At 35.4% G+C, this 17,121-nt stretch overlaps 1 protein-coding gene across 1 annotated transcript in view; it reads left to right on the top strand.

The window, feature by feature from the left end:
• The window catches only part of PTAR1 (protein prenyltransferase alpha subunit repeat containing 1), a 60,971-nt gene extending 50,266 nt beyond the window's left edge, over window positions 1-10,705 (top strand). The window contains exon 7 of the mRNA XM_005654497.4: window positions 1,289-10,705. Within this exon, the coding sequence (XP_005654554.3) occupies window positions 1,289-1,631 (343 nt within the window). The 3' untranslated portion in view covers window positions 1,632-10,705. The remainder of the gene's footprint in view (window positions 1-1,288) is intronic.
• Window positions 10,706-17,121: the final 6,416 nt, after the last annotated feature.

Below are 17,121 nucleotides of genomic sequence, written 5' to 3'. Positions count from 1 at the left end.
AGGCTTAGAGAATATTAAAAATTATATTTTTGTTTGAGGGATAACTTGATTATTAGAACAGACTTCTTTTTGTTCACATAAAGATTAATTGGGGCTTGGAGGGGGGAGAAGAGACAGTTGGGATGACAATATTATACAGGCTACTTTTCTACTGATTCAGTACCTTTATGCAGCTTATCTGTCCTTTAAATTTTATTCTCTGTAAAATAGTTATATTTTATATTATATACTCCCTTGTCTGCTCCAGAATAAGCTGAGAAAATGAATATAATTCTCTTTTAAGGGCTTAGAGTTGCTAATATGAATGAGGTATAATACCTAGAGCCTATGTAGTTTACCTCATTGTGTACATCAGATATGCACCCAGATAGTCACAATATTTGGAGATTAGGCACATGGATCTTCATTTTTAACAAATCACTCCAGATGATTCTAAGGATAGGAGAACTCTCCTTAGAAGGGGAACAGGAACTGTGTCTTTTAACATACTTTTCTCAAAGCCCAGTACATCCCTACCACATGTGGATGTTTAATGAAACTACAGTGATGGCTTTAGGGGAAAATTCATCACCCTTATTAACTAAAAATTTAGGGTTTTTAGTTAATAAGACCAACTGCAGCAGTTCTGTTCTTATTAAAGAAAGTAATGGATAGAGGCCATCGACTGAGCCCTTTAGAGGAGCTATTTAATCCTCTTATTTCTGAAAATCACTTTTATTTTTTTATTTTTTATTTTTATTTTTTTTTAGGGCCGCACCCGCGGCTTATGGAGATTCCCAAGCTAGGGGTTGAGTCGAAGCTGTAGCTGCTGGCCTGCTCCATAGCCACAGCAATGCTAGATCCTTAACCCACTGAGGCCAGGGATCAAACCTCTGTCCTCATAGATACTGGTCAGATTTGTTTTTGGTGAACCACAAAGGGAACTCCTGAAAATCACTTGTCTTTTAGGGTATTACTGAGGTTAATTTTTGGTTTTGTTTTATATTTTAATTTATTCCAGAGATTGGACTAAGACCTTTTTCTCATTTCATGTTATAATTACAAAGAGTAACAACTCCAGGTGATTGTCATCATCTGGGTCACTGTTTTTTAAAAAACCTTTGGGGTTGTATTAACTGTATTAACACTTTTTTCTCCTTCCCCCAGATAGCTCTGAGTTACGAACGGGGCAGTGAACTGAGTACTGTATACTTTGAAGTTATCAACTTATTTTTTTGTTTTTTCTGAAGAGCTTGACCTTGTAATCTGATTTCTCCTTTCTTCTCTTCCTCCTCCTTATGTTTCACAGACGGCATATTTTCTACCTTCAGCATCACTTAAATGGTAGGTTTCCTCACAGCATGACCCAGTTGTCACCTGCAGACAGCCCTAGGGGGACTTTGAGTGACTTGCACCTCATCCCAGCAGGCCCCCACACATCTCAGGCAATGGAGGTGGATGGACTCAGTGACTCTAGCAAGCAAGGCTATTCCCAGGAAACCAAACGCCTGAAGCGGACCCCAGCTCCAGACTCCCTAGGCCTGGAAATGGAGCACAGGTTCATTGATCAAGTATTGTCCACCTGCCGGAATGTAGAGCAGGCCAGATTTGCCAATGCATACAGGAAGTGGCTGGTTACGTTGAGTCAATGAAAGAGGTGGATTAGTCCTGCAAGGTTCCCCTTTTAGTGCAATATTGCTTTCCTTTCTTATTTACATAGTTGCATGAACTGTTTGCTATTCTTGGCTAACTATAGCTAACTATGTGTTCTTCATCTTTAGGTTCAAAGTCCATAATACATCTTTCATTTTATTTATTTGTTAAGAACTGGCATTCCTTTGGGGGTAAAATAATTGTGTAGTTCCTTCCTGCTAAACAATGAGTCTTAAATTTTTTTTCTTTTAAACTTCTCATCCTTTGTATTTCTATACTTGAGGCTTTTCTCATTTGGTTCTCCAAATTGGTTCACACACACCCACCTCCACCCACCTCAGTGCAATTGCTGCATAGGCTAATTTTTTTAAATTAAAAATTTATGTTGTAGTTTAGCTTAAGAACAATACAAATGCAAAATTACTTGATCAAATTGTTGTTTTGAGAATCAAATGGCCAGATGGATGGGTATATGAAGAAACAAACCATTTCTCTTTCTCTAGCATATTCTACTCAAGTCATAGACCAACATAACCAAAGTAGAAGTGTTGGAATTTATATGAAAAACATGCTTCTAATGTAATCCATTTTAAAAATGGTTATTTTTTAAAAAATAATTTTAAGAGATTATGTAGCTGTAGTGGAAAATTATTTTTTATTACTAGCTTTGATAGATTGTTTTTACCTCAAATTTGGTATAAGCCAAAAACACTCAAGTCAGCCCTTATAAAACTCAATTAAAAAAAAAAAACCTAGAATGCCATTTTTAGTTGTTATTACTTATTTTCCTTTCAAATTCACCATGAAAAATGGGAGATTTAGGCATAGAAATGTATCCATTAAAAATCTTGCTTTTAAAAGATTTAAGTTATTGATACAATGGATAAACTACAAAATTTTTATGAAGTGATGAAAAATTTACTGGCAAAAGCCAGGGGGAAAGAAAGAATAGTTTTTGAAGGTTCTTCAATCTTTGTTTTAAAAAATAAAACAATTTTAAAACTTTGATACTAAACTTTTCAGGGATGAGGTACCAAAGTATCCAACTTATAGCTGTAACTTATCTTTTCTGTAATAAGGGCTGAGTTTTTTCAGGTCAGTAAGGCAGGTGTGGGGGAAGGGCCAAGTAATGTCTAATTTCTTAATACATTTTCCCTTCATAAATGCTCTGCATTTCCTCTTTCCATACACCTTTCTCTTTATTTTTCTATCCTACTTTTTCTTGTCATCTTCACTTTCGTATATTTTTCCTTATCTATCTTATTTCAGGGATTTGTACTAAAGATATTCTCCTCTTATTTCCAGTTTATTCCATACCCCATTAAACACACACGAAATATGAACATGAACTGCCCCTCCAACAGTTCCCTAATGAAGGAAGCTGTCTATTGTTCTAGGTGTGTTTGGAATATAATAGTGTAGAAACAAATGTGACTGCTATGCTTTTGCCTGTTCTCCTTTTTATATGGTAGGTCTCCTGTAGGGTGAGAAGACAGATGTAAGGAAAGGCAAACCTCTCTTATCTCACTGTTAATGTGGACTCTGGACTTAAGTGAGAAACATTGCCCTAAGGGAAAAGAAGAGTACCTTTACTTGTGCATCATCATTTTGTTGAGTGGCAAACTGTCGATTGAGAGTTAAGATAGTACTGGTCCTTGTAGACAGAAGTTGCTCTTCTCTCTTAGGGCAAAAATTACCCTTTGATAGCTTTTTATAGCATTTAGGTGAGAAAATGATTGGCATTATGAGCATAATTGTATGGTCCTTTGTGTATAAAGCATATTTTTTATTAGATACCTCAAGATCTACCTAGACCTCTATGGATTAAACCATTAATTTATGATTTTTAGCACCTGCAGGGCTTGGGGGCAGACTGCACACAGATGACATGGAAAGTTCAGCCCATTCCGCAGTGTATATTGTCGAATTCTGGCCTCACTCAGTATTACTATTTTTCCAAGCATCATTTTAAGTATCCTGAGTAATAGGGCTTCTTATGCTTTGAGAGTATCAGGACATGAGTATAGACAGTCCCCTCCGAAACAACAGCTAAATTTTATAATGTTCCACACCTTTTCATACCTTCCACAGAGTCTCTTGCTCTTCTTTGATGTTAACTATCTTCATGTGTTTTAAGTCTCTTAACCAACCCCTGCATGAAGCCATGCGGTCCTTTAATGTATCTTGGTTTCCTATCTTCCAGTAGTTTTATGTAGGGGAGTAACAATACAGATATCCAAAGGATACTGTTTGTATATGACTTTTGTACTACTTTATTTTGAAAATTTGCAGTTTTCAAGTGTTCATTCACAGAAAAACCTAATATTGTCCTATCTCGTTATGTTTTTTTCCCTAAGTGGTTGACATCTAAACTCACTGCCTGTATCATGATAATATCTCTTGAATAAGTTCCTACAGTGGAAAGGTTGTGTCTAGTTTTAGGGACTTACTAATCTTCACCTATTTTTCTATAAATATGTCATTGTTAAAGGAAAAGATCATTTAGATTGACATATATTTCATCCAGCTTTCACTGGAAGAATAGTAGGCCATCCTGTGGATCAACGCAACAGTACTACTGATAAACAAAAAAGCAATAAGACCTGTAAATAGCTCCCTCACTTGACCTTTGCGTGTGTGTGTGTGTGTGTGTGTGTGTGTGTGTGTGTGTACCTATTTTGGTAATGCGGTGTTCCCAGATTCTGTGTGCCTTGCACATTGTGAGGACTCATTCAATATTTATTAAATTTATGAATGAATAACTGTTTGAAAATGGAAAAGATTGATCATGAATGATGGATAGAATGAGTTATGACTGAGAAATTGATGGACTGGAGCAATGGATTGTGAATGAATGACATATTCTGCCTTCATGATACTTAGGGAGAACTATTACACATAGAATAAGTTAATTTAGATTTTTTTCCCATCATTAAACTCCCTGGTTTATACTTGTTAAATCCCAGCCAAGAAATGCAGCTATATAATATCAATTAACTACTTTTATATTAAAAATAGAACTAATGAAGACCATCTGCATTAAGAACACTACTTTCTATTCATTTATGATGTTGGAGGACCGATCTTGCCAACAGAGCCAGAGCCACTTTGGGGGTATTGAGGAAACTCTGATTTCAAAGGCTTGTTTATCTGTATCTGTGCAAGATAGTCATTTTATGTTTCTCCTTTTCCCTCCTCAGCTTGAACTGTGGACCTTTCAGATATTTCTTAAACCTGTGTGGGTCATTTTTTAAACTTCAGGATTTCATACCTATTAATGTCCCCTTTTTCTTTTCTAGGTTTTAGCATTTTATTTCCTCTTTGAAAACTCTGGGCCTAGACTTTGGGTCATATTTCTTATTCCTATGGTATAATTCTAACTTAAAGCCTTCATTATTTATCAGATTAAATATATAGGATGTCACTCAAAGCCACTTAAATCTTCAGATAAGGGCTTAGGTGACACAAGATGTGCAAACAGAAGTTCTTGGATTTTTATGTGGCATTTTGTAGGAAAGCATAAATGGTAGTAGATTTTATGTCATTTAGATATATTCAGGTCATGTGAACTCATGCTTGTTGAGGCATATACATGTATTATGTTAAAAACTTAATGTTGTTGAGAACAAATTTTGAGATTCATGTTTTTCTCTTAGTAACACAAGATGGTGTCTGACATGAGGGCTAAATATAATTTAGGAATGCAACTACCACTTGCTATGCAACAGTCTAATTTCTACCTTAGTTTCCCAGTATTACAGAAGATGCTAAAGATTTAGTTTAAAAAAATAATTAAGGAAACACCTTTTTTTTTTTTTTGCAAAGAAGCTTTTGTAAGCTTACAGTTATTTTATTACTAAAAAATTATATTTTAAAACTTTAAAATATTTAAAGTATGCTAGAAAATTTGAACAGCATTGTAACAACTGAACCTTTTGTTTCTAAATAAATTCTCAAGTAGAACTGTGCAAACCCTTGCACTTTATGTGCTGCTGCCTCCCTATGCTTGGGTATACTCTGTAATGTGCTCCTTTTTATTGGAGAAGTGTATGGAAACACAGGAAAGCTCAGGCAGATTTGGTGTCATGAAGTCAGTGGGCAGGAAAAAATCAACCCTTAGAAAGGATCTAATTACCATCACACAGTGTCTTTTGAAAAATAACTATACATAGTGTTCATTCGAGTGCCTTTCTTACTTTTTTGGAGAAGAAGGTTATATTTAAGTCTAAGGTCTAGGTAGAAAACAAAAGGATGAAATTTTATTACACAATTGTGAGTCATTATTTTTTATTTATTCCAATTGCTAGCTTGGTTCTATGAAACATTTTGTCCTTTGTGAATTACTAATTTGAGCAGGAAGGATGCTTTGGTTTGCATTTCATTAGTTATCATTTTTCAGCACCCTACCAAGAAGAATTAGTTATTCCTCAGTGGTAACTAACTTCTTTGGGGTTGGAGGCATCCCATTTGCAGAGGACAGCATATGCATAATTAAAGATCAGCCTGGGGAGTTCCCTTCATGGCTCAGCAGATAACGAACCCGACTAGGATTCATGAGGATGCGGGTTCAATCCCTGGCCTCACTCTGGGTTAAGGATTTGACATTGCCATGAGCTGTGGTGTAAGTTGCAAACACAGCTCAGATCCCACATTGCTGTGGCTGTGGTATAGGCTGGCGGCTACAAATCCAATTCAACCCCTAGCCTAGAAACTTTCATATGCTGCAAGTGTGACCCTAAAAAGAAAAAAAAAAAAAAAGCCTGAAACCAGTGCAGCCCACATTTAAAGGGAAACAGTTACGCTCTGCCCTAAAAGAAATGCCATATGATTGTCCTAAATGAATCCTTTGCCTCATTTTAAAAGGACTTTTAAGGATTCCTTCCCAAACTCAGGCCTATGTAAGATAGTTGAGAGAGGGGAGAAATGGAACAAATGGAACCTTAATCTTTTCAAATATTGGAGGAAAAGAAAGAAGTAAATACTGAGATGAAATTTAAAATGTGGCATTTTATGTATTTGGGTATGAAGAGGGGAGGAATAGGAATGCCATGTTTCCCAATGGCAAATAATTGTTGTAATTTCATTAAAATATATAGCTTAAGATTCCAAAGTGCTTTTCAGAGAACTATTGAATAATGTATTCCTAAAGGACAGCAATAGGTCACGTTCATAATGGAGAAAGAAAACCATCGTCAGTTGTGGATCTGACGGGTAGGGATCTCAGGTTCCCAATTTTGACTTCTATATTCTCACCAAGGCCATGCTAACACTGTAAAACCAAACTATTTAATTAAAATAATAATAATAACAAAGAAAAAAATAGAGAGCAGTAGCTTATTCTGCTGATGAAGTCTTGTGCTTCCAAGAATATTAGCTATACATAGTTTTTGCTTTCCGGACAATAATATGGTCCACAGAGCTAACCCTGGCATTTCTTTTATTAATCTGTTATTATTCCTCAGGGTGTAGAAGATTTAGTAAATTTAGGACAAAATTTTATATTCAGTGGCAAAAAAGACAAAAAAAATGCTAAATATATTACTAGCTCTTAAAATTTTAGTATAGATAGTATTTTTAATAAACCACTACCAGTGCATTAGCTTATAGATGCTCTGTGACTGCCTCATTGTTCATCTTGCTGCTTCAGTCCTTATAGCTCTATTAGAAATGTTCTTACATGTGTCTTCTATGGAAATGACTTCTGTTTGGTATTATTTTCCATGTTTGGCAAAGGTGTGGGTATTTTAGTTGACATCATTCTCAATTTTTGGAAATTCTATTGAGAAAATGATTACTTTTGGCTTTCAAACTGAAAACTCTCTGGCTTCTTAAAACTTTAGCTCCCCTGAAAGTGTGTTTTGTGTGCAAACCACATGTTCAGTACATTGCATAATGCCTTGCACTTTGTAGGAATTCAACAGGTCAGAATTGTTAAAGGCTAGAGAGTTAAAACTAGCTTATCTCTGTCTTATCACCATTCCTAGCTTCAGGAGTACAGTATTGTGCCTAAGATACACAATCAGGTTCAAACTTACAAGTCAAAGATAAAGAGCAACATTATGAGTGAAATTTAGATACTTTTAAGGCATACATAGTGTGTGTTTCACACACATATATGTATATATATTTAAATGAGATTTGGAATTTCAGCTTATGTCATGGTTTCACAAAGAATTTTATCCAGATAATCTTTATTTTCGTATTTGCTTAAAGTGCTCCTATTTAAAGGCAGTTTTCTTATTAGACCAGCCCCCGCAAGCAAAGTTCAAAACCTAACACAAGTGCCCATTTGCCTGAATTAACCAGATATTGATGTAAACTGTTCATAGTAAGTCTTTGGCTGCTTATGAACCATGACATTTTTTTGGCTTTTCTTCCATACTTTTAGGAAATCAGCCTTAATTTTATGTATGGCAGTCACTTTCTCCAAAATACTATGCAGCATACTTTAAATGTTTATCTTTATAAAGTGATAAATAATAACTTTGAAGTTTTTCAATGTCATAGGGATAAGTAATTTCACATGTCCAGATATTGACTCATACAGAATTCTGTTAGAAATGCCCATATGTTACCCTCCCTCATAAATGTCATCTTGCATTTGGGAGATCTTTTTTCTTCTTATTGGTGCAAGTATGAGTGTAGGCTGAATGCAGTCATCATAGGTGCTTGATAAATATTTAGTTGATGGTTGATCTAACATCAAACTTAATAGCTTTCAGAAAGGAGACTGTTGCCATCTTTTCATTGAGGAGTGTATTTTTAGACTAATATATGTTTGAAACTGAAAATTTTATCATGTGACATGAATTGTTAGGAGTATTTAGACTGGAGTTAGTAACATAATAAAAATATTGTTTACATAGAAATGGTCAGAAGATAGGATATGTGAAAAGTTTAAGTAATATCTCTGTGCAAGGCACATTAATAAATGTGATTAAATGTCTTAATAGGCTGCTGAACCCTAGAGATAACTACTGTAGTCTTCTGCAATCAGTTTCTATGTTAGAATATCTAAAATTATCTGGTTTAGGTTCTGTTTATTTCTCCCTAAATCTTGGTTACTTTCCAGTGTCTTAAAAATACTCATGGTAAAGTATGAAGTTGTATTAAATAACTTGCTTTTTGAGAACATCTTCAAAGTGAGAGAAATTTTTATGAATAATGTGATAGTTTCAGAATCTGTTAATTTGTGGCTTTTAGAGCATTTTTGACAGTTTATCTACTGCAAACATATTTAAACAGTTTAAAAACAAACAAGCATTCCAACCTGAGCTGTGAGAAGCAGAGTGTGCAGCACAAGTGTAATTAGGCATTGCCTCCTGGCTCTTGATGGCATGACTGTGAAGCTGGCTTCTGTCTGAGGTGACTACTATCGGTATTGTATTTTGGTGCATGTTGTTCCTAGAAGAATAATGGAATATATACTGGGTTAACTTGTTTTTGAGTTGGTCAAAATAAAAGATAAGGTATTATAAATATGCCAAATATTTTACACTATACTACAAAAAACTAAAGGAGGGGAAGAAAATGATAAAAGAGCAATGATCTTTTCAATAGCATCTAAAAAAATTTTTTTAATCCAATCTCTTGGACACTAGGCAATTGCTTACTTGACCATTCTGGGACTTTAAAGGATAGTTCTCAGATACTATATTCTGCTCTTAGAATTCACCATGCGTGTTAGTTTTATATTGCTTAAAGATTTTCCAGAAAATGGAGTAATTAAGTAACTTGCAGTCAGTGTTTTAAGATTTTCTTGTAGGTTATGGATAAAAGGACAAGTTACATATATGATCTGTGGTGCAAGGTCAGATCCTGGGCATTAAAGATAGGTTTGGCTAACTTATTTTACTGAAGATAACTGTTGTCTTCATTCTGAACCGCTATTTTTTTAAAACTATTTTCCCCTCAGTATAACAGTCTGCGTTGAATTTCCTTTAGTTCTTATCATATACTAGTTGACATTTTTTAAGGATGAAATACTTTGTGAATTCTTTTTACACTTAAATGTGTACCTTGCAGAGGGATAAAAATAAATTTTGCCATAAGGTATATACAGAGTGTGCTAATGGTGTTCTGGGAGTTAATATTCCAGAGTGCTTTAAGGGTGATACTACATTGTAAGCCTGATAATGACTGTAGATTATCTATATCAGTGCTCTCTAGTAAAAATAAATGTGAGCCACATATATAATTTAAAATTTTCTAGTAGCTACATTAAAAAAAGAAACAGGTGAACTTAACTTCAATAATACATTTTAATCCAATGTATTAAAAATACTATCATGTCAGTATGTAATCAATATACAAAATTATTGAGATTATTTTACCTTCTCCCCCCACCCCGTAGTAAATCTTCAAAGTTGAGCATGTATTTTGCCCTCACAATGCATCTCAGTTCTGACTAGCTACATTTTCACTTGTGGCTGAAGGCTGCACATAGTGCAGATTCATAGAATATAAAGTATGACTTTATTTTAAATTGGAGATGGTGAAGTGGGCATGAAATTATGGTATTTTTTAAATTATTTTAGTATACTTAGAAAAGCATCGAAGAGAATTATCCACTTATTTTCTTTTGTCTTCATCTTAAATATTCTCTAGAAGTAGGCTTAACCCATTTCAATTTGCCAAGTATTATTTAAGTAGGAAGAAATTCCATGCCATGTAAAATACCATGATATACTAATTATAACAACACATTTTTCAATGTGTTCACTAAATTCTGTCCTGTTTCTTCAAAATAATAGCTTAAATTGCATGTTAATTGTATTTCTGTACCTTTCATGTTTTTATATCATCCTTATAATACAATAATGTGTATTAATGAACAGCCCTAGGATTCTAATCTTCCTATGCAGCTGTCTTCCAGACTTACTGGTACACTTAAGTTGTGATGAGTAGCAGAAAAGTAGGATGAACCATTCTTTTTTCCATTAGATTTGTTTTTATCATGTGACCATGTATCAAGCCAGCTATAAATTATTGTATTTCTGTAGAATATGGAAAATAGTGTTTGTCTTATCTTTGCTAAATGTTTGCAATTTCTAAGTAAACTCATCTCCTAAAATGAGTGTTAAGTGTGATTTTATTTTTACTTCTGGTAGTATTTTAAACTCTGCTTCAGTCGGCCAGCCTGCCCTGTTTAATTGCTGTGATGATGGTAGTTAGGTGGAGATGTGAGCTGTTTAAACCAACAATTTGATTACCTGCGTTTGTAAAAAGAGCTTTAAAACATCATTTGTCTCTAAGACGTTAAAAAAAAAAATTGTCACAGTTGTCTTTAGAGTGCATTAATAATGACTAGATGGTTTTCCCATATATTTCAAAGTAGAACAATTATTTCAGTATTATATCCAATATTTTCTTAATCTTGCATTATAGCTGTCAGAGTTACTTATAGTACAGGAATTCCCTGGTCATTCAACAAGTTAAGGATATGGTGTTGTCAGTGCAGTGATGCAGGTTCAATCCTAGGCCCAGGAACTTCCACATGCCATGGGCACAGCCACACACACACAAAAAAAGTACAATACATGGTCTTCAAAAACTATTTGATGAAATGGACACTTTTCTAACTCAGATTTTAAATATTTTAATAGGATGTTTTCTGGGAAAGGCCTTTATTACTTTGTCCCATGACTCCTAAGGATTATAGCACTACTATTATCTATGTCTATTTTTGGTAGGAAATTGCATATAGAATTTATTTTACATCATGCCAGAGTACCACATTGTTTAGAACCACAGTGTGTGTGTGTGTGTGTGTGTGTGTGTGTGTAAGTTCCACAGCATGTGGAAGTTCCCAGGCCAGGGACTAAACCCACACCACAGCAGCGACCCCAAGCCACAGCAGTGACAATGCCAGTTCCTTAACCCACTGCGCCACAAGAGAACTCCAGAATCTCAGTATTGATTTTGCTTTGATATCTTAGGCAAGGGAACTAGCTTACTAAAGACAGTCTTGATATGAATTAGAAATCAGATTATATAAGAAGTCTGACAGCAATAAATATTAGCAAAGTGCTTTGCTAATAGGGATGCTTCTTAAAATAACAGATTAACAATAATAACAGGCAGGGTGATATACTAGCCAATTACAATTTTTTTTTTTTTTTTGTCTTTTGTCTTTTTTGTTGTTGTTGTTGTTGTTATTGTTGCTATTTCTTGGGCCGCTCCTGCGGCATATGGAGGTTCCCAGGCTAGGGGTTGAATCGGAGCTGTAGCCACCGGCCTACGCCAGAGCCACAGCAACGCGGGATCCGAGCCACGTCTGCAACCTACACCACAGCTCACGGCAATGCCGGATCGTTAACCCACTGAGCAAGGGCAGGGACCGAACCCGCAACCTCATGGTTCCTAGTCGGATTCGTTAACCACTGTGCCACGACGGGAACTCCACAATTTTTAAATTCGATAAACCTTTCATCATTTGCCTATATTTAGCAGTGTCACTCTCCCCATGCTGAAAGCTCAAATTTTGCTTTTACTGCTTTTTTTTTAATTTTTTTATTTTTTTTTTCCATTAAATGGCATGGCTTCTGTCTCCTCACTCAACTCCAAAATGCCTACTTAATAGGTGGGCATCAACTTTATTTAAAACAACAAGTTACCGTTTGCTCTTAGGAGAAATTACAGTATTATTACATGTGCCCCACATTACAGCAGAAGTTGAAAATAGAAGCAGTAATTTCTATGGTGTCTTTCATAGAAAGATTCTTAAAGTAATCCTGGTTGCCAGGAGGAATTCCCTTACCACTCCTTAATTATATGAACAGACCAATAATACTTTTGAATTTCCACTGTTAGTATCAAAATCCTCTGAAGATAAATAAATCTCATGTATTAGATTTCTCATACTCCTCTCACAGTAATTACAGATGACTAATGAAAGGTCTACTTTCTGTGTAGGAGACTTACCTGTGGCTCTCCATCATATTTTTGTATTCTAATATTTCTTAATTTGCTAGTGATCTCCCTAGACACATTATTAAGAAGATCCTGGAAAGTGAGTGAATAAATGGGATTATTGCCACATTAGACACCCCATTTGTTTTGTATTCAAGGAAGTTTTTTTGTTTGTTTGTTTGTTTGTGCTTTTTAGGGCCGCACCTGCGCCATATGGAGGTTCCCAGGCTAGGGGTGAAATCTGAGCTACAGTTGCCAGCCCACGCCACAGCCACAGCAACGCCAGATCTGAGCTCGTCTGTGACCTACACCACAGCTCACAGCAATGCCGGATCCTTAACCCACTGAGCGAGGCCAGGGATCAAACCCGCAAGCTCATGGTTGCTAGTCGGATTTGTTTCTGCTGTGCCATGATGGGAAGGAAGTTATATAGAGTCTTACCACCTATTAAGGACCCCTGGAATAAAAATAAGCACCAGTTCTCTCATCTAGAACTAACTGAGAACATACCTAATTTGTGATATTGATGTCATATGAGTTAATGTTAGTTATTCCATGTGAAGTAATTTTTAAAGCATTTTTTGGCCCCGCCCAAGGCATACATACAGAAGTTCCCAGGACAGGGATTGAACCCATGCCATTGGCAGTAACCAGAGCAACAGTAGTGACAAGCCAGATCCTTAACTGTCTGAGCCACCAGGTAACTCCTTAAAGCATTTTATGTAGCATTTATTATAGTAAAAAATTAGAAGCAATTTTGAATGCATATCAGTAGGAGGTTTGGTAAGTTGGTATTTTCCTACAATGGTATAATATGCACCTTACTTAAATATAGAATATGTAATAATATTTTAAAAACTCATTTTAAAAGTTTATAAAGAAATATGTAAAGTAAGATTCTAATTTTATTTAAAAAATTAAAATTTCCATTTCCAATAGTGTCAGGACAAACACTACTACTAGTCACAACTAAAAATGTTGGAAAAAATACTAAAATTTGGAGTTCCCATCATGGCACAGTGGTTAACAAATCCAACTAGGAACCATGAGGTTGCAGGTTCGATCCCTAGCCTTGCTCAGTGGGTTAAGGATCCGGTGTTGCTGTGAGCTGTGGTGTAGGTTGCAGACGCGGCTTGGATCCCGCGTTGCTGTGGCTCTGGTGTACACCAAGGCGGCTACAGCTCCGATTAGACCCCTAGCCTGGGAATCTCCATATGCCACAGAAGCGGCCCTAGAAAAGGCAAAAATACAAAAAAAAAAAAAAAACCTAAAATTTTTCTTTGAAATATGCTAAATTAAAAAGAAATCCACATCATACTGAAACTGCAGAACACAAATAGAAAAAGAACCTTAAAAGTAACTGAAGCAAGTTCCTTGTGATGCAGCAGGTTAAGGATCTGGCATTGCCGCAACTGTGGTGTAGGTTGCAACTACAACTTGATTCCAGCCCTGGCCCAGGAACTTCCACATGCCACGGGTATAACCAAAAAAAGTAACTGAAGATAAGACATACCAATAGCTGACTTCTCGTCAGCAATACTTAAAGTCAGAAGCTGGTGGGAATGATAAATTCCATATGCTGGAATTATGCAACTGCCACTGTAGAATTCTATATACAGAAAGAAATATTTAAGGAATGACAATGAAGTGTGTGTGTATATATATATGTGTATGTATATATATATATATGTATATATATGCACAATTTCATTCATGTAAGGTTTTAAAAATAGATGGTACAATCTATGAAGGAAGCAAAAAAAAAAAAATACTATTATAGTAAATCTCAAGATTTTGGTTGTATCTAACCGGGGAATAATGAAACCATCATCAAGGGTGGGATCAAGGTGAAGAACTTCTGGGATGCTGAACTGGGCCATGGGTACAGGTTTTGACTTGCATATTTAATGCACTTTTCTCATTGTTATAGTCCTAATAATTGAAGAAAATAACTGAAGAAAAATCAGAGTACAAAGTTATTTTTAAATTAAGATACCTTATTTATAGACTAGAAATCATATGAAACTCCTCATATTGATCTATAGATTTCAAAAATCTATCAAAATTCCAGTGGTTTTTTTTTTCAGTGAAATTGATGAACTACTTTAAAATTTTTACAGAAATGAAAAAGATTTAAAATAACCAAAACAGTTTTGAAAAGAAGCCTTACAATTGAGCTGTAGTAATCAAGACTGAGTTTTGGCATGAGAATAACAAATCAGTGGAACAGAATAGAGCCCAGAAATAGACCTACACACATTTAGTCAGTTGACTTTTGACCCAGGCACCAAAGTCATTTCAATGGGGAAATCTAATAAATAGTGCTGAAACAGCAAGATGTCTATATGGAAAAAATAATCCTCAACACTTACCTCTTATACAAAAGTTAATTAAAATAGATTATATAGAACAGAACATAAAACTAAAAACTCAGGAATTCCTGTTGTGGCTCCCAGGTTATGCACCAACTAGTATCCATGTGGATGCGAGCTCAATTCATGGCCTCGCTCAGTGGGTTAAGGATCCAGCAAACCCATGAGGTGTGGTGTAGGTCACAGACGTGTCCCATGTTGCTATGGCGATGGGGTAGACTGGCAGCTACAGCTCTAATTCGACCCTTAGTCTGGGAACTTCCTTATGCCTCAGGTGCAGTCCTAAAAAGCAAAAAAAAAAAAAAAAAAAAAAATTGAGAACCCACAAAACCACTAGAAAATAGAATAATTTTCCAACTTGAGGTAGACAGTTTGTTGTATAGGACCCAAAAAGCCTAAGTCTGATCAGTAAAAAATTTGAAGTTAGAAGGCCATGAAATGGCAGGGGTGTATGTTCAGGAAAGACCTGAGAAAGTTATAAATTGTCACCTCTGACAGCACAAGCAGGAAGTGAAGGCTAAGACAGTTATAAACTGCATGGTTAAGTATGGAAGTCATGCCCCAACATACACACATAGTCCCAGCAATAACTGGGAAATGTGACTCAAGAAATCTCCAGTCATTAGCTGAGCACTCTGCTTCAATGAATACACATCATAAAGAATAAGGACTTTACAAAATTAGTTCAGAAAAGTTATTAAACAACAACAGACAGTGACCATAATCCCTGGGAATGGAGAACTAATTCCCAGGGTTGGTGAATTACATGATTCAAAATGTCCAGTTTTCAATAACATGCAAAGGAACAAAGTATGGCTTATAGCCAAAGGAAAACTCAATCAATAGAAACTGCTCATGAGAAATGACAAATATTAAACTTATTGGGCAAAGACTTCAGCTATTTTAAATATATTCTTTTAAGAACCACATTTTTAAAACTAAAGGAAAGTGAAAACTATGTCTTACCAAATAGAGAATATCAAGAAAAAAAGTGGTTAAAAAGGAATGAAATCAAAATTCTGGAAAGCTGTATTGAATAATTTCAGTTACTGAAATCAAAATGTGGAGATTTGGGTTAAGAAGGTTAAAGAATCAATGAACTTGAAAACAGGTCAACAATATTCAGTCTGAGGAACAGGGAATGTGGGAATGTAAAATGGTACAGTCACTTTGGAAAACAATTTGGCAGTTTCTAACAAAACTAAACATAATCTACCATAAAATCCAGCAATTAAGCTCCTCAATATTTGACCAAAGGTGTCAAAAATGTAGGTACACATAAAAATCTGCACACAAATTTTATAGAGGTCCTATTTGTAATTCCACAAACTTGAAGGCAATCAAAATGTCCTTTAGTAGATGAATGGATAAATAAACTGTAGTGTATACATTCAGTGCTAAAAAGAAATGAGCTATCAAGCCATGAAAAGGCATGGACGAACCTTAAATATATTACTAAGGAAGGAAGCCAATATTAAAAGGTTACATATTGTAGTCTTTCAACTATATGACCTAGGGAAGGGAAAACTAAAAAGATCAGTGTTTGCCAAGGGTTAGGGAGCAAGAGGGATGAATAGGCAGAGCACAGAGGATTTTTAGGGCAAAGTATTCTATATGATACAATAATGGTGAATACAGGTCACTATACATGTGTCAAAATCCATAGAATGTACAACACCCAGGGTGAACCCAAATAGAAACTAAGGTCTCTGGGTGATAAAGAGGTGTCAGTGCAGGTCTTTCAATGGTAAAAAATTTACTACTCTGTTGAGAGATGTTGATAATGGGAAAAGCTATAAATGTGTGGGGACAGAGCATATATGGGAAATCTCTGTACTCACTGCTCAACTTTTCTGTGAACTTAAAATTACTCTAGAAAAATGAAGTCTGTTTTTTCTTTTTTTAAAAAGGTCTCATGGTGGCAATGTAACTTTTTTTTTTTTCCCTGTCTTTTTAGGGTCACACCCACAGTATATGGAGGTTCCCAGGCTAGAGGTTGAATCAGAACTGTAGCTGCTGGCCTATGTGACAGCCACAGCAGGGAGGGATCCTTAACCTACTGAGCAAGGCCAGGGATCAAACCTGCGTCCACGTGGATACTACAACGGGAACTCCTAATTTTAATATTTTGAACTTGAATTTCTTAATTGAAGGCATGGAAATTTGGAAATAAATCTCAATATATTCTATGCCTTCTTTAATTTTT

This window comes from Sus scrofa, chromosome 1, assembly GCF_054392235.1.
Source record: "Sus scrofa isolate SSC_HxYL_T2T_F1_AM1 chromosome 1, Sscrofa_HxYL_maternal_Yorkshire_Landrace_v2.0, whole genome shotgun sequence".
Taxonomy (NCBI): Eukaryota; Metazoa; Chordata; class Mammalia; order Artiodactyla; family Suidae; genus Sus; species Sus scrofa.
The sequence above is the reverse complement of the archived record's forward strand: the minus strand, read 5'-3'. Positions and strand labels throughout refer to the sequence as shown.